The following is a 23,190-nucleotide window of genomic DNA, read 5'->3' as shown; positions in this document are numbered from 1 at the left end:
GGCACAGTGGTTAAGAATCTGTCTGCCAATGCAGTGGACATGGGTTCGAGCTCTGGTCCGGGAAGATCCCCCATGCCACGGAGCAACTAAGCCCGTGTGCCACAACTACTGAGCCTGCGCTCTATAGCCCACAAGCCACAAGTACTGAGCCCGCATGCCACAACTACTGAAGCCCGTGTGCCTAGAGCCCGTGCTCTGCAACAAGAGAAGCCACCGCAGTGAGAAGTCCTCGCACCGCGTCAAAGAGTAGTTCCTGCTAAGCCCACGTGCAGCAACAAAGACCCAACGCAGCCAAAAATAAATTAATTAATAAAAAATTTTTTTAATAAAAAAAAAGTGCATTTACTTCTTGACTCTGCAGTTCTGCAACTAGGAATTTAATCTAAAGATATATTCGCACATGTGAACAAAACATGTTCAAAATTAAACAATGTTCATCAACAAGAGAGGATTAAAATAAATTGTTGTCTATCTACATAAAGAAATACCATGTAATTGTTAAAAATAATGAAGTGGCTCTCTAACGTGGTTGGAAGGGGAGAAGGGGTGTGTCTGGGTTGTTTATGTATGAATAGAAAGAGGTCTATAGAAAGAAACAGCTTGTTCAAATGGCTACTTCCTGGGAAGGAAACAGGGTAACAATGGGGTTTAAGATTTATACTCCCTGGTTTAGACACACCTGTATCATCTGAATTTTTACCAGCAAATATTATTTTGTATTAACAACCAACACGCCCTTTCTTTTTTGAAAGCTGAGATAGAAAGTGGATACAAGGTAGAAATTCTTTTGGTTATTTGTTCCTTATTAGGTTACTATTTACTTACTCTGTAGAAATACTACTTTACACTACTCACCACAGGATTGTTCATACAGACTTACATAATACAAGCCTTATCTGATGGCGTGGATAAATCTGTGTATACATAACTAACATTTGACCTCTGGTTTGGGGAGGTTTCACTAAAATGTGCTATGAGTGTGAAGTACACACCAGATTTCTATGATTTAGTTAGAAAAAAATGAATGTAAAATATCTCATTAATAGTTTATATTGATTACATGTTGAAATGGTATTATCTTGGACATACTGTGATAAATATAATTGTTAAAATATTTTTATTAATATAATAAATTAATTTCACCTTTTTCTTTTTTAACCTTTTTAAATGTAGCTACTAGAACACTGAAAATTACATACATGGCTTAATACATCATATTCCTATTAGACAGTGATGGTCTGGAGAGTCTACAGTAGCATTTCTAGAAGACATCAGAAGAAGGGTAGTACCTGTTCCACAGGTCGTCATCTTCTCCACCCCAACCCCAGAAAGCATTAGGAAAGCCATTGATTTTCCGAAACTGTTCCACTGTTAAGCCGCTCACTCCGCCAAAGAACTCAGTATAAGGAAGCCTAAAAGGAGATGTATGGTATCAATCATCTGTGCATTAAAGGGTGATTTTTTTTCCCCTCGAACAGGCCATCTCACTGGAGAACTAAGTCTTAAGTAAAACAATACTCTCTGTGCTATTGCCCTGGATCACCTGAAACTGTTTCCTCAGGACGAGACGCATCAATCTGAGTAGCTAATTGAACTATTTTCTAATTGATTTTTTAAATAACAGCCTTACTGACGCAGAACTGACATACCATATAATTCACCCATTAAAAGTGTATAATTTTTTAAAAAGTGTATAATTCAATGGTTTTTAGTATATTCATGGAGTTGTGCAACCATGGCCACCATCAATTTTAATTAATTTCATCACCCTCCTGAAAGAAGCCTTGTACCCACCATCAACAGTCACTCATTTCCCCCTATTCCCCTCAACCCTATGCAACCACTATTCTCCTTTCTGTCTCTACAGATTTGCCTATTCTGGACATTTCATATAAATGGAATCATATAACATGCAGTCTTTTGTAGTTAGCTTCTTCCACTGAGCATAATGTCTTCTAGGTTCATCATGTCGTCACATGTATCAGTACTTCATTCCTTCTTATTGCCAAATAGCATTCCATTGTATGGATGGATATACTACATTCTGTTTAACCACTCATCAGTTGATTGCCATTCAGGTTGGAGCTAACTGGATTTTGCCATCTTTGCATCTCTCACCATCCTTTTAGATTTAACCTTTTTAATTAAAAGGAAATGATACTCACAGATACATATACTTATCCAGTTTAGTTGCAAAGTGCCTTGGCATCTGTCCACATCCATAATAGTTACGATCGCTTTCTGGTATATGATCCACATCATGAAAAATAAGACAGTCCCAGTCCAAGTCCTTCATTGCTTCTTGAAAACCCACATTAAAAAGCATGGCTCGATTAAAGGGCTGGGTGCCAACCTAAAAGACACACACACATATACATACATACATACATACATATATATATATATATATTTTTTTTTTTTTTTTTTTTTTTTTTGCGGTACGCGGGCCTCTCACTGCTGTGGCCTCTCCCGTTACGGAGCACAGGCTCCGGACGCGCAGGCTCAGCGGCCATGGCTCACGGGCCCAGCCGCTCCGCGGCATGTGGGATCTTCCCGGACCGGGGCACAAACCCGCGTCCCCTGCATCGGCAGGCGGACTCTCAACCACTGCGCCACCAGGGAAGCCCCCCAAACCTTTATTTTTAAAAGGACTCTTGAAGCACAATCTTTGCTGCCTCAGCCCTGCCTAAGGGAGAGCTTATTGAGAGATCACGGGGCCAGAAAGGAGGTGGGTCCTGCCCAGCTCATCACTGACTCACAATCACTTGACCTCTGGCCTTGACTTCCTCAGAAATAAAAAGGGGTGATAAAGATAAACCCAAGCTCCTCTCTCCCAAGGCTGCTGTAAAGGCAGACAGTCAGCCACGTAACAGCATTTAGAAGGGTACCCAGCCCCGTACACGGAAGGAAGAACAACACTGCCATTTCGACCTGTGGCTCCTTATCTTAAGGGGCATTTCCTGGGTCTGGAGCCTAAAGACAACATTTAAAGCTGCTCTAGCAAAACCAGCCCACAAGAGGCCTTTGTTCAAGGGTAAACAAAGTTCCAGGCTGCACTCAAATCTGCGGACATCGAGCAACATCTCAAACCAGGAGCAGGACCGCTCTCTGCTCCCCTCCGGCCGCAGGGCGACTCGGCCGTGAGCTTTCGGTTTTACTGGATCTTTACACCAAGGACGCACTAGCTTGAAGCCCCCTACACTGCTGTCTCAGAAGAGGAAGAAGAGGGAAGAGAGGACCACTTACTTGCTCCACCACATAAAATGCAAACTGTAGGCGCTGGCGCTGGAGCATGGGAATCAGGTGTCGGAGCAGGACCGGGAGGTGCTCGTGGCGGTTCCGGAAGGGGATAAGGATTGCCACCTGCAATGGGTCACAGCAAAAGAGGCCGCCATGTTAGTCCCCTCATCTGTTGCTTTGCAGCAGGGCACTTCTTCAGAATCGGGGACCGGCTCTTGGGGAGTTCTGGGAGCTGTCTTATCCTCAGCTTCTCTAAATGAAGACCTGTGGTGGCAAGTCGACCCTTGGAAGTAAGTGGACCTCGTTCTTACATGGGCCATACCATGTACATAGTGGGCCTGCAAATGAATTCGAGACCACAACCCAGAGAAAGACATACATTCATATTCACTGTGACCCAGTACACAAATATAGAAACATACAACTAAAACATGCTTCACAAAACAGTACTTCCCCATAAAACATGCAATGCACTTATATATATATATATATATAAATTTTTTTTAAATGCTGGTCATTAAATCGATTTTATAACCCAGTGATGGGCTGGAAACACTGATCTGTTCCAGACATGCTTTGATCACTGCTGCACCACAGCATCTCATAGGGCTGGCACAGAATAGGCACTTTACTAAATACTTGTTGAAAGAATGGGCTTAAGCCAGTGTCATAAGCTTGATCCACACTACCGATGTCTCCTGATTAGAGTCACGCAGGAAAAAACTAAACAATTCTGTGTCAGGCTAGATAACTCCACTTTTTATTCCACTAGACTCATGGCAACAATGCCAAATAAGGCATGAAGCACTGAATTTGTGAAGATGCTTCTGCAAATGTGTCACAAGAGACCTACCACCCCCCACCCCCTGCTTAGCCAATATTCCTGTAAGGAGGAAAAAGGGTCCTGGCTCAGTCATCAGAACAATGTGAATTTCTGTGGCTACAGAAGAGTCCTCATGGAAATCCATTCCTCCAGTATGTTCTCATCAAATGCAAATATTTTGCATTAAGTAGTAAGTAGGGTGCAAATTACAAAAGGTCAGAGTGAAACCCACGGTGATTCAGATGATGGCAGGTAGGCTTCCCAGCACTTGGGGTCTGACCTCACCCCCTACCTTCCATCGAGGAATGCAATCCGATGGCTTCCAGTGACCTCCGAGCTTGATGGTTGGGTCTTTAGAGAAGAGTTCATGGATGGCATCCATTCCAATTTCACTCATGTTTATGGCTATGGGGCCCTCTGAACAGAGGAGGGAAAAAAATAATAATTAAGAGGCCAGAAAATGGTGGAGTCTTATTCCTATGTTCAGGGTTGTAATATCTGGAGCAGGTCAGTGCTTTTTCAGTGGGTTGTGTTTTTAACAGGGATGGGGGTCCCTTCCTCTGCTTTCCAACTCATTGCATTTCAGCAAATCACTATTACTATTACTGGGTAAAGCAGTAAATCAAGAAATTGAGCCTTTGAGTTCTGCTTCTGCCAAGGGTATACAGCAGCTGAACTTCTCAGAATGGAAGGAGAAAAGCAGCTGAGCCTGGCACCCATCCCCGTGTGCTCCTGAGGCACGTATAGACACACTGTCCCAATTCATTGATCAGTGACCCCGACTGGTCACGTCCACACTCAGGACTCTCATCATCTCGGACTCAAGTCAAGAAAAGGACTGTCCAAGAAGCCCCAAAGTACAGAAAAGGTGTAACAGTACATTGTCATTGCTTCAGATTATACATGAGATTCTAAGAAGGAAAGGAAAGGAAAGGGGAAGAGGAAGGGGACGGGAAGAAGAAAAAGGAAGAGAAAGAAAAGATCCAAGAATTTTCTAAACTAGCACTTTGTTAAGAAAATAACTTCCCTCATAGCGAACAAGTCATATAATCAGTGTGAGATTTATGCTAAAAGACAACGCTGGTTGCCTACACTTTCTCTAGGACATCTTAACAGACCCCGAGTTACAAAGGAGGGGCGCATGTGTAAAGCAAAGAGTGAAAAATGTGGTAGAAAACGGCACCAGGAACACAGGCCACCCTACAGGAGTGCTGAAGAGGAGCCAGGGCACCAGTAGCTTTCATAATCCCTGTTCCCAATGGCCGGGAGGCGTTTACAATCTCTGTATAAGTAGACATATTGACAGCTCAAGAACACGCTCCCGGGGCTTCCCTGGTGGCGCAGTGGTTGAGAGTCCGCCTGCCGATGCAGGGGACACGGGTTCGTGCCCCGGTCTGGGAAAATCCCACATGCCGTGGAGCGGCTGGGCCCGTGAGCCATGGCCGCTGGGGCTGTGCGTCCGGAGCCCATGCTCCGCAACGGGAGAGGCCACAACAGTGAGAGGCCCGCGTACCGCAAAAAAAAAAAAAAAAAAAAAAAAAAAAGAACACGCTCCCTTTTAGTTTACTCAAATAAGAAGGCATCAGTTTTAAAAGGAGAGGAAGATAAGCTAGAGCTCTACTCACTCATGGAAGGGAGCCTTTCAGGGCAGGTATGGTTTGCAAAGTAGGTGAAGTCTTCAGGAAGAAAAGTTGTGGTTTGTAGGAAGGTTTCGCTGTGGTTCAAGTCAAGAGGATAATCTAGAGGTAAGAAAAAAAGGCAACTCAGACCGGTACATGCCATCCCTCCTGCAACTCTTCGATGCCTACCAAAGGAGTATTTTTCTTAGATGTCACCTTTTGGGGAGGCAGGCCGCTGGCCTAGCTCTTCAGCTAAAATCTGAACCTGTCAATAAAAATGTTAACCAGATGATACTAGTTTATCAGTGTTTCTATTCTTACTGTTGTTATAGCTTTATATGCAGGCAGTTCACAGTCAAATAACCTTACAACGTAATTAAAAAAGAAAACACAGGGCCCCCTCCCATGTCTTTCTCTAAAGGAACCACTCTCACTGCCTCACCTACTACTCAGTATTTATCTCCACCAGCCTGCACACCCAATCTCAATGCTTCGGTTTTAGGTCCATCTGTTGACTTCTCACTGCGGGAGCTGAAGACTGCGCTCCCTCCCTCCCCTGCCCCCGCCACACACATATGCTCTCCATCCTCCAGTCTCCCTCCAGTCAAATATGATAATCGTGGTTAGGACAACCTTCAGTATTTCTATTACGACGATTTGATAAATACTCATTGTAGCTGAGAAATGTGGAAAGTTATGATTACTTTTCCTTTCCTGCATAATTTTTTTTTCCTGGAGCGACTGTCTTGTTTTCCTGTTTGCTTAGTTTTATGTGAAATGATGACAACTTGACGTCATGCCCTTTGCCACTTCATTTCCCCTGAAGACACAGGCATCAGGTCTTCCCTCAATTTCCTCTTCCTTAAGAAGGTCCAGCACCTCCCGATCCACTCCAGTTTGGACAGGCTTTCCTGTGAGCCTGATGTGCACATGCTACTCTGGGATCTCCCTTCCTCAGTGTCCTGGGGAGTCCCTTCATCTTCCTATAGTATCGAACCTCAGTTTTCCTAAGTTCAGCTTCTCCCTTGTTCTCACTTGGTAGAGCACATTCTTCCAGTGGCTTCCTAAGAAGGGGGAAAGGGCAGTGATTTTGAAACCCTGTATAGCTGATTATTTTCGTTCTTCCTCACTTGATACACGCTTGGTTGGTTTTATAGAATTCAAGGCTGGAAATAATTGTAAAGGCGCTTTCCCACTGCCTTCTAGATTCCCCTGTGCCTGTTAAGTCCGAAGCCATTCCCATTCCTTATCTCTGTAAAAGGTGAAGTAATTTCTTTCTGGGAAGTGTAAAGAACTTTCTCTTTGTTCAGGAAATTTCATATTGGTGTGCCTAGCCCACCGTGTTGACCTTTTGGTGGGCTTTTAAAGTTTGGAAATTCATTTCCTGTTCTAAAATTTTGAGGTGAGGAGGAGGTATTATTGTGATGATGATTTCCTCCCTTCTGTATTGTGCTATCTTTCTGGAGAACAGAAAATAGGACTCTGATGTTGGACTTCCTGGCCCTATAATTTTCTCCTCTTTTCTAACTGACTTTCCACCTTGCTATTTTTCTGCTCTACCTTGAGAGAGTTCCTCAATTTTACCCAGTCCTTCTTTTAATTATCATTTTCTGCTGTTATAGTTTTTATTTCAAAGTGTCCCTTTAATTTTCTGAATGTTCATTTTTTTTCAATATCTTGTTCTATGTTTGCAATCCTTTTCCTCTGACCCTTGAGAACATATGTGATAGTTAAGTTTTCTCCTCCCAGCATATTCTGTTTCTTCCAATTTGCTGCTTCTTATTTGTTCTGATCTCTAGCACAGTGATCCTTGGCCATCTGCTAATATTTAAGAGTGAGGAACGAAAGCTTACTGGAAGGGTCTGGACTGAGGTTCTTCACTGGAGGGTGTTCTGGCCAAAAGTTTGGTTTGAAAACCTCCAACGTCAATATCTTTGGGTCTTTCCTCTTGATCCAGTCAGGTTCCCCAGAGAAGTCTATTCTAATCTCCTGCCAGAATCATATGGTCTTTGCTGCAAGCACCCTAAAACTGAGGAAGAGGAAATGGCTAGGGCACCCTAAACCAAGCCAGGTCCCCCCAGTTGAAGGACCCTCTATTTTACCATCTCTGGAGGTTATCAAGTCTCTAGTACTTTGCCAGGATGGGGGAAGGAATCTGGGTATCTGACTGCTTTTTAAACAGCTTTCAACCAACCTTTATCTTAGTTGCCACCTTTATTCTTATCTTCCAAAGTACTTGATGTTGCTGATTCTTGAGCTTCTGAGGGATTCTGGGGTATAAACTGCAGTGGTTGTTGGCTTTCCTTGCTGCCACATTAGCAGCAGTCAGTTTTCTTGGGTCCATTAAGTCCTTTATCACTGGTCCATCTGCTTTCCAACTTCCAAAATTTTTTGCTATGGTCTCCTTTCTTGTTCTCATTTTCAGGGGTTTATGCCATTAAACACACACACACACACACACACACACACACACAATCTACTGTCATTTTAGTGACGTGTTGAAGAGTAAAGCAGAGGCCTTTTTCCTAGGGGGAGGTATGAAGGGGTTCCTCCAACCTCTTTATCTTTTGACAGATAAAGAAAGTGAGGCACCGTATACACAACTCGTACAAGGAGACCTGGCTAGTGCATAAGAGAGACCCGACTGAACTCCGGGTTAGTGATCTTTCCATTACTCTGCACTATTTTTTCAGAGTATGAAAATCTCTCTCACCAGTCCTTTTGGATTCATGCTGATTCTATGAAAATTAAAACTTCCTATTCACATTCACTTTGCACCCTGGAATTCTAGAATCTTCAACATGGATATTTTTAAAAAAGCACTATGAAAGGGCTTCCAAGAATCAAATGGCTAATACAGTGAGTCCTTTTATACAGACACATGGCTGCCTATTCTACAAGTACTCAGAGGACGAAACTCAATGAGAGGCAACTTGAAGAGAATCTGAGGTGTCTTTTTTTAATATTATGAGTATTTATTATAAATATGGCTGAATACAAGGATTCATATATATATAATAGGTTTCATATCATCTCATGAATACAATAATATTTAAGTCTCTTAACAGGGGAGGAAAGGAACAGAATGCTTTCTGTCCTTTTTAGTTGCAACTTTCCTGAAAAACAATAAGCTTACATTTATATAAAGACATAAAACAAGTCACCATGAACACTAAAGGTAAAATTACATTTACACAGAAATTAGCCCAAAGTCCTCAGTTCACACATGCAAATCCATCCTAAGTAAGTCCAGCCCTTTCTGAAGGTATTAACACTTCAAAAAACTACATCAAGAACCTCCAATGCTAATCATTACTCTGGGTGATTCTCATTTTGCTTAATTATATACATATATATACACACACACACATTTTTTTGTACATAAAATGATTCTTTTTAAGAAAAAAAATTAGGGGCTTCCCTGGTGGCGCAGTGGTTGAGAGTCCGTCTGCCTATGCAGGGGACACAGGTTCGTGCCCCGGTCTGGGAAGATCCCACGTGCCGTGGAGCAGCTAGGCCCGTGAGCCATGGCCGCTGAGCCTGCGCGTCCGGAGCCTGTGCTCCGCAACGGGAGAGGCCACAACAGTGAGGCCTGCGTACCGCAAAAAAAAAAAAAAAAAAAAAAAAAAAAAAATTAGCAGTTTTCATGTGTTCTAGAAAACGTGTATGTCTGTGATGTGTGCATGTGTGGAGGGAGAAGCTGGTTAGAAACGGCATCACAAAAATTATAATCGTCCTCATCAGTTCACTCAATCCCACGTAAAATATACAAATCAATTTTCACTGCAAAGTAAAGGAGCTGTTACAGTGGAGGATTATTGGACTGAATGTCAATATTATGACATAGTGTGAGTGTGTTTCGTGTTTGGTAATTGCAAACATTGTTGCTTTTGTTGTGGTCATCCACTTACAATGCTTGGTGTCAGTTTATTTATCTCTTGTAAAAATAAAATACAGTGCGCGCGCGTGTGTGAAATAAATAAATAAATAAATAAATAAATACTTTTTAAGGGAAAAAAAAAAAAGAAATGGCATCACAGTAATTAGGCAAAGAAATTCCCTGAAGTATTACAATAGGCATTTTCATAAGCAAATCAACAAAAACAGAATAATAATTCTGGGCAAAGACAGAACCAAGCCTTAGAGCTACAACCTAAGGAGGGAACAAGAAGTTAAAAAAACATGTGGGAGAGGAGGCAAGACACCGTCTAACCTTAATGATCCTACTTTGGGGGTCTGTTTGAGGACACAGATAAATTCCTTTCTACTTCCTTCCACACTGATATATATATATAATAGGCCTGGTAGTGAAACTGTACAACCCAGATTGGGACTTGAACCCACTGTCCTTTTTCTTTTTTTTTTGGCCACGCCTGTAGCATGTGGGATCTTAGTTCCCTGACCAGGGATCGAACCCGCACCCCCTGCATTGGAAGTGCCGAGTCTTAACCACTGGACCACCAGGAAGTCCCATGAACCTACTGTCTTTTAACTGAGATCACACACCTGGTCTCAGGACTTGCTGAAGCTCAGGTTATGTCTCAGCACAGAAATTCAAATTCAGTGACAGACAAAGTGATAGGTAAGAAGTGGATTTGTTTAGAGATACACATTCCATAGGCAGGATGCAGTCCATCGCAAAAGGCGAGAATGGCCTTGGAAGAAACACACACCACAGAGTGTGGACCATCTCAGCGAGTCCTCGAATATGGGGTTGTTAGTCTTTCTGAGCTGGGTAACTTCATAGGCTAACTAGTGGGAGGATAATTCCAACTTTTGGGGGGAAGGGGCAGAATTTCCAGGAATTGGGCCACCGCCTAATTTTCGACCTTTTATGGTCAGCCTCGGAACTGTCATGCGTCTGTGGGTGTGTCATTTAGCTAATGTATTACAGAGAGTATATCATGAGGCTCAAAGTCTACTGGAAGTTGAATCTTCCGCCATCTTGGACCTAGTTGGTTCTAACCAGTTTATGTCGTATCGCAAGGGCTATGTCATTCTTTTAAAGGTTGTGCCCTGCCCCCTTCCCTCCTGTTTCATTAGCAGCTAGCATGAAACAAAACACCACTTATTCTTTTCTTCTGGTTACTAAATTAATAATGTCATTTTTAAAAAAGAAAACCTGAAACACACAACTCCTAAGTGAAAGTCCTCCATAACCTTGCCCGACACCGTGGAGAACACCCACCCCCAAAAAACACTAATTTCCTCATTTCTAATTTTAAATTCTTTACATTAAAATTTAAACAAAATCTACCTTTCCACTAGTAGTAGAAGCCTTTTAAACTGGAAGAGGCAGAGGAAATTAATTGCTCACGACCTGGTAAAACTGCCTGGTTATTGCGGAGTCCTAGCTCTCCTCCAGCCGCCTAGAGATGGGAGGACTATACTGCATACTCTCTTCAGGGGTTCCAAACACCCATTTCTTAGTCTTCTAAAGGACGACCCTACTGAATGAGGGAACTGCTGAGAGAAAAAGCCAGCCTGCTGAATTTCTATGGTCACGGTTTTTACTTTTTAATTTAAATCTAATCCATTTCGAATCAGGACATGTTCTTCCAGCAAGGGAGGTAGACGGCAAAGAAGGCAGCTGCTTTTACATTTATAACATGGGACCACAACAGACATCCTTCCTACCTGCAGATTCAAATGGCCTGCTCGGTCAACTTTGCTTTACATCAGTGGTTCAGCAGCCTTGGCTGCATATTAGAATCATCTAGGAAGCTTTTTAAAAATCCTTATGCCCAGGCTATACCCCAGACTAATTAAATAAGACTCTCTGGGGGTCGGGGCAGGGGGGGGGCAGGCATCAGCATCTTGTAAAGCTGCCCAGCGGAGTCCAGTGTGCCTCCAGGTTGACATGGCTACCCCAGTACACAGTGGTGGGAGAATTCTGCTTTCTCCCTCAAATTATCAAATCCAGCTGAGCGGGGACTGAAAAGTGCTGACTAACAGATGCCAGGAAGAATCACTACTTTCTCCTCCCATTTGAGAAAAGGCCAAACCCTTGCCTCTCTGACTGAAAAAAAGTGGAAATATATATATATTAGAAAGACGTCATCAGGACAAGCATTTGTAAAATATAAAGAATTTGCATTCTTCAAGAGTTAGCACGCTTAAGGCTGACTACCTGCTGGGAGAGGAGACGTAAAGACAACTATGGACTGAGCAGCCAAAAACCAGAGAGAAAGAGGTTAAGAACATTGACCTCACTGAATAAAGTACGAAACGTACTGGCAGTGGCTCTGTTCATTTTACTTGTCTACGACAACAGACCTGTTTTGAAGGATGTGGGCAAGAGAATACTTTCCTGAGTATGTGACCAGAAGGGGACTGAGGCCATCAGCGTGGGGAGGTTTGTGTGCACGTGCACGTGAATACAGAGGGAAGAAATCTCCCTCTGGGTAAAAGTGACTGCGTAGAATGACACCTGGAAATTTGTACTTAAGAATGAGAAACACCAGGCCACCCAACCACTCACCTCAAATATACAACTAAGTGGCTGGACTGGATGAGCCCAGGGATTCTCTTTGATAACAATATTCTCTTGAGCGTCTCCCCCCCAGTGCTCTGAGTTAATTTTACAGGACTCACAATCTCACATACCAACGGCTTTCAGTGACAAGAAGTTTCTCCAGGTCATTATTTCAGGCTTAATTCCAGGTCACAGTCCTGATCCCTCAAAGTACTTCCTTTTTAGGCAGTAGCCATTTTAGCTTTCAAGGATAAAGAAAGCTAGCATTACTTAAATGACACACTAGCTTTTTAGCTACCCTTGGCCTCCTGAAGGCCTTTGAACATGGGTGTGTGCCACAGCACTTTTTTTCCAGAGCGGGGCAACACAGTTCAGGAACTACCTCAGTCCAGGCTACTCTTACCAAACCCACGGTGCTCCTGGCGGGAGTGGCCGGGTCAGCGGGGGTGGTCATTTGGCTATCTCAGCAGCTTTAGGCCCCAAATGCTCTTTCTGACTGTGCTAGGCAGAAAATTACTTTGAAATGAATAAAAATAGTTGGTTTTTACTGGATAACTTCCAATGAAATGATGTTTCCTCTGCAACACTTACTCACCAAGGATGTGCCAATAAAATAGAAGCCAATCAAGATGGTAATCTCAGAACTAGGTTACAACACTTAAAATGTGTTTTCTTGTTAAATCTATCCACTCACACACTCAGAAATCATTTACTCTATGCCTCCTATGTGCTAGGCAGTGTACCAGGTACCAGGGGTAGTACAAAGGCAACACAGGCAATGAGGGGCGCTGCTGGGGTTCAGAGGTCAGCAAATCCCAACCCCACTGCTGCAGAGAGTCCTATAACTCCGACCCCTTCATCCCTGAAAGGGGGACACAGTCGTTATCTTACTGAGTTCTTGTGAGGAGCCTATGAGATAATGCAAGCAAATCATCTACCCCAGGGCGTTTATGCCGATGGAGCGGAGCCAGCAGTGCCAGGATGGTAGAACCAATAAACCCATTCCAAGGAAGGGTTCTGTGGAGGGCTTTGAGCCCTCAGACGACAAGTGTCCGTTAAGAGCTACTGATGGGAAAAGGAAGACCAGCACTGTGGTGAGCTCCGAAGAAGTGATTAAGTTTCAGATGGCTTATTCAAACCTACCGAGAGCTAACATGGATGGGCTGGAGAAGGGGGACAAAAAGGGCAAGAGTAGGAAGAGCAGAGCAGCGCAGGGAAGGGCACCAGATCTCCCATTTTGACCAGCTAACCACTGAACTGCTGTTCTTCCTTTGGTTTTAACTTTGGGCCACAAAGCTGGGTTTCTGATTCCCCTACAATAACTGTTTTCATGTGAGATTAGGGTCATCTTTGGATGGACGAAGGGCTGTAGTATTTACAGGGTAGTTACAAGAAGCCAGTTTATTTTAGATCTGGCTAAGTGGTCTGTGTTGTAAGGTTTTAAGTTTCTGGATAATAGTTTATAGTCTCTGTAGCTGTCTGGGAAGAGCCCTGTATCATTAAACCTGTATTTATCAGCACTGACCATCTTTTATTCCTTTTCCCACCCCATAAAAAGTTTCTGGCAATAGCCCCTCATTCTGGAATGATGTGACTATGAATAGGCTTTAGGCCCTGTCTTATGGGTTACTGGAATTGAAACCTGACAATTTTATAAAAAGTTGTGTTATTTCATGGGTATTTTTCCCAACTTGCTGTATAATTTTATCATCATAGTTCCTTTAGCAAATGTGAAAGAGTTCTCATAGCCAAATTAGAGTTTGCTTAACCAAACTAAGGATAAGCCTATTATAAAATCATCAAGAATAAAGATTGCAAGTTAAAAAAAAAAAAAATCATCTACCTCATCATAAGCAGGCCCCGACAGCAAAGACTTCCGACTTATGAGGAAAAGAGGCACATTAAACACAAAATGGATGATTAATTAGTCCAACCAGAGGGATGCTGGGAAGAATTATTTTAGTGTATGATAATTTGAGGATAAACACCTGCAAATTCAAGTAACAATGGGTTTCTGGATAGGCCTTCCAAGGGTGCAACTCTCCCTGCTCAACTTCCAGGGACAATAAACCCTCAGGGAATTAGCATGACCTGTGTTGCAAGACCAGCAGTGGTGCAGGGATGGAGACCTGCTGCGCACCCTCTAACTTTGAGAGAAAACAGGCTACCTCGCCAATGGCCCAGAGAGAAGCCCCAGCATCCTCTAACCTTGGAGAGGCATGAACACTTGGACTGGGTAAAGGTCATGACAGCACACAGGCTCCTTTATCTGGAGTGATACAGGGGAAAGAGCTCTGAATGGCAGTCAAAGTATTCCCGAGTTTTATCACCCAACTAGAAGCAGGTTCGGGCGGGGTTTAGGGAAAGTCACATGACCAAGCCACTCCAATACCCCAAGATTACTTGTACATGTGAAAAATGGAAGTAACAAAATCCTGCCTATCCGATGGAGCCATATCTGAGTCAAGTGAGACAATGTGTGTGGGATCATCTGTTAAAAGTGTGTGGGATCATCTGTTAAAACCGAACACCACACAGGATGAATTAGGAAACAAAAATGTGCTTGGCCTTCTCCCTTGACTTCAGGAGCTGCAGGGACTCCTCTTCCAGGTACGGTACAGAGCTCAGGCAGTTTGTCCCGTGAGGCCACAATTTGGCTGAAAAGCTCTGAAAAGTTGATCGTTCGCTCTTTGAGAACAAGAAGGAAGGAAGTAAGTACCAAAGCTTATGGGTTTGCTAACTGTAGTGCTTGGTTGCTGCTAAACTGGCCAGCAGGACTGACTGATAAATTAGGACGTGGTCAGTTCTTCTCAGGATTTAACTTCCCTTTCAGAGGCAATGCTTTCTCTTGATATCACAACACCCCAGAATAATTCTCACTTGCAACCGTTGCAAAGCAATTTCACATTCTACGGTGAGCTCTGGACAATCTTAGAACTTACTAGAGAAGAAAAAAGGATTGATTTGGAGGAAAGAATATTTTAAAAAATATACATATTTTATAATACTAGGCTTGAGTGAAATCAGTAAGAAGCCACAGGGAAAGCACATTAGTCCTCAGTTAAAGATTAAGTGGCAAATCATGAATACGAAGCAAAATGAAATCTCAGAATCTATTTTCTAAATAAAAACCATCCCTGGCTGGAGACTGGAGAGGCCTCACGACAGACCCATTTAACCATCTGGAAATACTTCCTCTGTTCAATTTTTGGAAGAGTTAAAAAGAGAGACATAAAAAAGACAGCCTCCTCTCAAAGGTGAAGAACTTGCTAGGTACAGTCTTTTGTAAAAGTAGTTAAAGTCAAAACCACGATTCAGGAACAAGTTCTTAGAATATAATGTTAGGCAAGCCATCTAACCTCGGTGTTCTTTTCCCCTCTTTATATACTTAGTGCTTATAAGATAATAAAAGTTACAGGTAAAAGTTCCAAAGACTGAGGCAGAAATGTTCACTCCTGGGTCCATCATTACCGCTTAGCTGAACTCCTGGGAGGAGGCCCTCTGAGCAGACCACCTCTTTACTAAAAATATACCTGAGTCGTTCACGCTGCTGTTCCTCTTGGCGTAAGCGCTCCGAACCACCTGCTCGTAAACCTGAGCGCCGATCGTTCTCATGTTGTCCCGGATGAGAATGCCTTGAGCCTGCATCATGAAGAGGTAGGTGTTCACTGCAGGAAACAGACGGGGAGGGAAAAGAGGTTAATTCAAAAGTAATCAGTAACATAAAACACACAGAAAACCCCACATAACTTTGGGTTTCTTTTTTTTTTTATCCCCTTTTCTTTTTGAAACCTCTTTCAGCTCTAAAACCCTACAAATGCTGTAACTTCTATTTTCCATACTGGGTTCTACGTTTTCAGGACACCAATATTCCTTGGGTAGCTAGTAGAACTTAGGGGTATTTCTGTCCATATTCAGCAGTTTTAGAAAAACCACAAATGAAAAAAAAATTATATTCTACCTGGTCTTCAAATACCCAAGCTGTATTCTAGCACTGTTATGATCAGAAAGACCTTTATGGATCAGTTAAAACATTCTGAAAAAGATCTCTGCTCTCTTTAAGTTCACATTCTCAATACTCAATCGCTATCCTCAGAGAAAGGAAACCACCAATTGCCCTGCCTTCTGGAAACACTTAGATGTAGGTCTGGTCCTGGCTGTCTTTCAAAAGTGGTGATGAAGGTTCTAGCTATTTTTCTTTGCGCTATTTGGAGAGAAGAAGAAAATAACGGAAGAATGTTAGCAGTCCTCACTACCCACCCACCTCAGCCCCAAAGTTCAAAGCAATGGGAAAGGAGCAGGGGGCTTGGTTCAGGTGTCAGTTAAAACATATTCCCTTCATGATACATACAAATATCCAATCATTATGTTGTGCACCTGAAACTAAAATGATGTTATATGCAAGTTATATCTCAATAAAAACAAAGCAAAACAAGAAAAACCATATTCTTAACATATTAACTGCCCAATCATCGTCATCTTTGGAAAGCGATCTCAGGGGTGGCACATTTATAAGTCTAAACTCTGGCGTGTGCTAGGGATCATCTGAACACTTGACTGACCTCTAACCAGGCCCCAGGCAGGTATGCAACAGAGAGGCTGGGCCACTCCTCCAGACTCAATACACACAGCCTTGGGCGGTCCTGGTGCTTCAGCAAGACCTATTTTGCGGACACTGTCTCATCATTATTATCACAGTGTCCTGCACATAATGGGCAGTAAATAACGACTAAATGGATGAAGCTTAGAAGTCTATTTACTTTATTTCAAGCTATTGTGTGTGGTGCTTGTGATGGGGTGGGGACAGGGACAAATCAAATGGCACAACTCTCAATGTGGAAAACATCAGGTGGCCCACATTAAACGGGGACATAAACTCTTTCCAAAGATTTCTAATCATCTCTAAGATAAATCCAGAGCCGTAAAATAATTAACAAAAGAAATCAATGTTCAGAATGCTTTTAGAAATGAGGGAGCAGTTTCAGATTAGGCCCGGCTGTGACTGGAAGACAACTGCATGCTTAATTCCTGGCACTGGCTGAGAATAGATCAGATACAGTGTTTACTCTCTGTAGCAAGAAAAAGTTACAGGAAAAAAAATTAGCAGTAGCATCTCATTTTCTATTTACAGCAGAGAGCACTGTGCCGGGTCATAGTAGGTAGGTAGGTAGGTAGGTAGTTAAGCTTAAGATTTAAACTTCTTCCAATATCGTATTTCTAATGTGGTTCTGTACTATTTTTTTTAATCACGTAGACTTATGTATATTATACATATCATATTAAACCTTCCTTCTATCCTCAACATACTATTAAACCAGTTGTCTTCAATAATATAGAAACAAATATTTATTGAACATTGTGTGTAAAGCTGTCAGCACTGCAAAAAATACACCACCTCTTTTCTCCCGAATTTCATCTTCTCTGAGCTTTTTATCTTCTACACTGTAAAGGGCACTGTTGTTAGCCCCTCTTTTAAAAATTCCCTCCCTTTCTTAGTTCTGTAGGATTCCTCTAGGGCAGTTCTCAAACCTTTCCCTGCCTACTGCCTGGAGAGCTTTCTGAAGCCTGCTTCTACGCCTCCCACCCCCAGAGGCCCTGATTCAGTAAGTCTGAGTGGGGCCCATGAATTTGCACTTGTAACAGGCTCACAGATGATACCAGTGTGGCTGGTCAGAGGACCACATTTCCAGAGCCAAGGCTCTAGGGAGACTTCAGCTACCTAATAAATAATAGTGAGTAACATTTATTGAGCACTTAATTACCTAATTCTTTATCTCGTTTAATCCTCATAACCTAAGAGGCAAGTAATACTATCCAACTTAAGAGTCAACTTCTAGGCTTCAGTTTCTCCACCTTGCTTCACCAAGGTCACTGAGGGATGGATTTGAACTAGGTGTACCTATACTCTAACCACTGAGCTTAAGAACTTGCTCATCCATATTCTAGCCACAACCTGTCCCTCAAAGATTTCACACACCCACATGACTTAAATGATTGCTCTTAAGGAGACAGCTCTCAAGTCTATCTCCTACACAAAGCTGCCAGGTGGATCTTTCTGAATTACAGATTTAGCCATACTGCTCCTTCTCAAAAGTCTTCTACGTCTTTTGCCTGCATGCCTGGGCTTCTGTTGACCTGCAATGCTTCTGCTCTCCTTTCTGCCGTCCAAATCTCATTAATCCTTCAAACCCCAGTCTATATAATTCTCCAGTCTTCCCCTTCTAGAATTTCTGTGGTACTGTTAAAGATTGTCAAAATTTTGCCTTTTGTTTACATTTTGTCTTAGTTTGCTAACAACTGTCTCGTGTGTTAGTCTTGTCATTCAATTAACAAATTTGCACAAACCACGTATTACCAATGCTTTTCCTAATTACCCACAGGAATTAGCACAAGGCTGAAGACACAAATTTTGCCAAACAAAAGAAAATAATCACAAATTCACAGACTCAGGGTTGGATGGGATTTTAAAGAACACTTTTCAATACCTCCTCATACACCACCCAAAAACTATGCCTTCCAAGAACACAGAGTCAGTAAGTAAAATAAAGCCATCTTCAAAGAAAATTCTATTTTGGGTTGGGTCCAAAATGTTTTCCAGCCACTTTTACCCACTGGTTCTCATCCTGCCCCTTGACAGAACAGTAAAGTCCCTTTCCCACACTTCAGATATTGGAAGACAGGCATTTTCAACCTCCCCACACCCTCACCTCTACCCCCGCTAACCTCCTCCTGCAACCCCATGCTAGACAGCCCCACTTCCTCTGTGAGCCCCCTGCCCTTGCAATCACCACACCTCCCCTCTCCATCCTGGCTGCTCTCCTCTGAATACCCGCCCAGTGGTCTACACTTTGACAAAGAGCGCTGCCCATGTTGACAGTGGTCCAGGTGCAGTTTGATGGGCCCAGAAACAAGCAGAACTACCAGCAGCCCTATTCCATCTGTTACCAAAGCGCTGTCAACTCAGGCCCCCTCTTGGAGATGCAAATGCACAATAACTCAAGGCCAAAGAAATCCTACAGTGGAGAGGCTGAATAATCTCATCCACCATTTCCCAAACCAGCCCCATTTCCCCCACATAATATAACTAGTAGCATCAAGTGATTCTCTGCAGAACTCACTTTGGGGAATTCTGTTTTGGGTATTTTTATTAACAGAATTTAAAACTTCCATTACATGGTAGATAATCAATCGATAATTGCTGAGTGTTGTTGGTAAATAGCAGTCACACCATATTACTGATTCACATTAAGCTTGCTAGAGGCAAAATACTCAATCTTTTTAGCTGCTAAGCTACACTTCCTCTGTTCTGTGCTCATGCAGCTGGTTACAGAGATCAAACTGTAGGACCTTACAAGTGTCCCTATTAAAAGTCTTGTTACTAAATTTAGCCCATGGTTCTGGCCTAAACTAGGAAGTGTATATGTGCGCTGCTTTCAATCTAAATGATCTCATTTAAAATTCACATCTTTGTGAAGTAGATATCATCTTGATTTCCTATTTAAGATAAAGATGTCAAGTCCTCCAGAAGTCATTTACCCAAGGTCACATAGTTAGTGAAGTCAAAAAAAAAGAGAGGTGAGGTTAGGCGTTCCATACCACTTTGATGAACATTTCTTTGAAAAATGGTACTTTCCAATAATGTGTTCCTGATCAACCGTAGCTGAATCATAGATATAAAAAAAATTTAAATTGGCACATGGTTGTTAAATCCTTAATTGTGTCAACAAGTACCTACTGAGCCCCTACTTTCCTGTGTGCTTTTTTTTTTTTTTTTTTTGCGGTACACGGGCCTCTCACTGTTGTGGCCTCTCCCATTGCGGAGCACAGGCTCCAGACACACAGGCTCCGTGGCCATGGCTCACGGGCCCAGCAGCTCCGAGGCATGTGGGATCTTCGCAGACTGGGGCACGAACCCGTGTCCCCTGCATTGGCAGGCGGACTCTCAACCACTGCGCCACCAGGGAAGCCCTCCTGTGTGCTTTTTATTTTTTTACACACAGTACTAGGCCACCTTGGGCCAAGGATGAGCAGGACAACACAGAATAAGGTACACAATTAAATAAGAAGGTATAACGCAGTGTGATAAATGCTAAAATAACATTTACTACAAATTCAGGCTTACCAGTAGCTTTTTTACACTTTCACGAGAAATGGTAATTATTATCCAGCCCCTGTTTCTAGATTGAGGCATCTCTTATGATCATAACTTAGCTGAGAAAAATAAGCCCCATTCAGGTTTACATAATTGGAAATTTCCATCCCGATGCCAATATAAGCAGCCTTGGGCCATGGCTTTAACTGGAGAGTTTCCGGGAGCAAAGCACCGGGCCTCCTAACAGGAAGGCATCCTCTCCTCTCTCCATCAGAATTCCAGTCAGCCTCCATATCCCTATGAATCAAGTAACACGATTTTCACTTGAACACACACATTAATAAATGACTCTCACTCATAAAAAATTCCTCACTAGATAATGAAATCTGACATTCCCGATTAGGAGTAGAATCATTTGACACAACTGAACCCAGGAGGAAATGACAATTAGAAGATTCTATATACTTAAGAGTTCACGATTTGTTTTAACCTAAACATGTGTATCCTTAATGTTTGTTACATCTGGCTTGGTAAGCTAAAACAGCATTAAGAAGTAGAAAAAGAAAGCCATTCCTTTCCTGACCACTGTCTAAAATCTGTCTTAACACCAACACCCAGACACTCCCGGCTTTATTTTCCTATTACACCTTTTCTTATTTGTCTTGTTATCACCCTCTAGAATGTGAGCTCTGTGAGGGCAAGGATCTATGCCCCTGGTGGCTAGAACACTGTGTCTGGAACACACAAGATGCACAATGAACACTTGAATAAATCAGTATCTAAGTCAGGACAATGAACAGTGGAGACCTCTAAACTCAGCTGTGCCCAAGAAGGCGTGGATATGAGATTTCAAGCCTTTCTCTCCCCTTTATGAGAGGAACTCAAAATGCTTTGAGTTAACCAGCTTCATTGCACGAACCTGCTCTTAAGAAAAGTTCAGCAATTCCTTTTCACCAACTGAGCAGAGCTGCCAAATAGATTAGCTTTTCCCTAAAAATGTTCTCTGGTACTCTCACTCCTCATGAAGTTGTTTGGTTTTTTAATGTTCCTTAATATAACGCACAAGTTTATTCAAAACCTTGTGCAATATTATTTGTAATAGGAAAACACTGGGGAAAAAACTAAATGTCACCCAAAGGAGACTGGTTGAATAAATTACTGTACATCCACATGGATGGAGTACCATGAGGCTACACAAAAGAATGAGGAACCATTCATAATAGCCCCAACCTGGAAAGAACCCAACTATAGTAGAACAGATTAAAAATGTGTAGCCTGTTTGAATCTTGGAAAACTATACAGCAACCAGAAGAGACAAACAGCAACTATATGCAACCACATGGATGAGTCTCAGACATCACATGGAACAAAGACACCAAAGGGCACAGATGGTGTAATTCTATGTACACAGGGCCCCAGAAGAGGCACGACTAATCTGTAGTGTCAGAAGCCAGGGAAGAGTTATCTGTGGGGCAGGGGAGGAGGGTTGGAAAGGGGGTTTCTGGTCAACTTTTATTTCTTGACCTGGATACTGGTTTCATAGGTATATTCATTTTGGAAAAAGCCATCAAGCTGCTCACTTACTTGTGCACATTCTAATATGTACGCTATACTTCCATAACGTTTACCAAAAAAAAAAAAAAAAAAAAAGAATGAGGAAAATCTATTAACTAATTTCCAGGATATATCGTTAACTGGAAAAAAGCAAAGAGCAATAGTGTGTGTGTGTGTGTGCGCGCACGCACGCACGTGTGTGTGTTATGCTGGCTGTTCAAGACATAAGGTGAAATTTTATACACATATTTTTATAGGAAGAAACAGGGGAAAGGCAAACCAGGTAAACATTCATTATACACCTACTGTGTGCCAGGAACTGCCCCTCACTCTGTGAATAAAATGATAATTATAAATAAGATACGGTCCTTGTCACTATCTTCAGTCAAAGAGCCAGACAAGGAAACTGTAGCCAGTGCTGTCTGTAAGGGGGCACAGGAGAGCGGCTGTAACTCATATAGTGACGCAGGGGATCAGAAAATACTCTCAAGAAGAGGTGACTCTAGGATATGGTCTTGAAAGAAGAGCGCTGAAATAGGAAAGGGAAGAGCAAATGAAGGGGCACAAAGGGAGAAAATACATGTGAGGAACTAAAAGCAGTCGGGTATGGCTGGAATGAAGGGTATGTATGGCCAAAATGCGAGGACGCGGTGGGGTGAGGATGGAGTTAGAAAAGCAGAGGGGAGCAGGAACACAAAGGGCTTTATGTGCTATACTTAGGGGCGTGACATGGAAGAAACAGTCCAGGATCAGATTTCAGGTGGGCCAAGTAGTAGGAATCAATCAAAACAAGTGAATACACCCTTACTCAAATTCAGGGCTCCAGATAAAAGACTGAGCTTTTTAGTATCCAGACCTAAGTTCCTTAAAGGGAGAAACTTCTTTGGATGAACTGAGTAAGGTGCTGTACGTAGAATCCCATTTGCTTACTACAAGCTGGGTGCCAAATCTTACCAAAGACTGTATTTTCGCTCTACATGAAGCAGCAGGAGGAATGCCCTGTCTGCCAAATCTTGGAGCAAGCAGATGGAGTGAAAGGCATCAAGATATAAAGCCGGTACTACTGATACACAGCCGGGGAGAGCTGGGGCAGGGGAGGGCAAAGGCAGGCCTGGCCTTCAGTGGGCCCATCAGACTAGGTGTTCTTTCCCGGGATTGACTCACATCTGGTATCTTTGTTCTGAACACCCCCTACAGGCCAAACAATGTATGATTTCTAATAGGGTCAAGTACATTCCAGGAAAACAATGGAACAAATCGATGGACCAAGGATTATACCCCATTCACGTTCATATGATTTCAAAATAAAATAAAGGATGGGGAAAGGGAGAGCATATAAAGGAAACAGAAGTAGAAAAGGAATAAATAGAAGAAAACAGGAAGGCTG

At 42.6% G+C, this 23,190-nt stretch overlaps 1 protein-coding gene across 1 annotated transcript in view; it reads right to left on the bottom strand.

Annotated features, from left to right (window-relative positions):
• The window catches only part of B4GALT5 (beta-1,4-galactosyltransferase 5), an 80,210-nt gene that overhangs the window by 5,795 nt on the left and 51,225 nt on the right, over window positions 1-23,190 (bottom strand). Inside the window, exons 2-7 of the mRNA XM_082643987.1 lie at window positions 15,691-15,825; window positions 5,689-5,802; window positions 4,356-4,480; window positions 3,247-3,363; window positions 2,166-2,353; window positions 1,290-1,412 (exon numbers count right to left, since the gene is read on the bottom strand). Of these exons, the coding sequence (XP_082500113.1) occupies window positions 1,290-1,412; window positions 2,166-2,353; window positions 3,247-3,363; window positions 4,356-4,480; window positions 5,689-5,802; window positions 15,691-15,825 (802 nt within the window). The remainder of the gene's footprint in view (window positions 1-1,289; window positions 1,413-2,165; window positions 2,354-3,246; window positions 3,364-4,355; window positions 4,481-5,688; window positions 5,803-15,690; window positions 15,826-23,190) is intronic.

This window comes from Mesoplodon mirus (genome assembly GCF_964341445.2).
Source record: "Mesoplodon mirus genome assembly, chromosome: 15".
Taxonomy (NCBI): domain Eukaryota; kingdom Metazoa; phylum Chordata; class Mammalia; order Artiodactyla; family Ziphiidae; genus Mesoplodon; species Mesoplodon mirus.
Note: the sequence above shows the minus strand (reverse complement) of the source record. Positions and strands in the feature narration are given on the sequence as shown.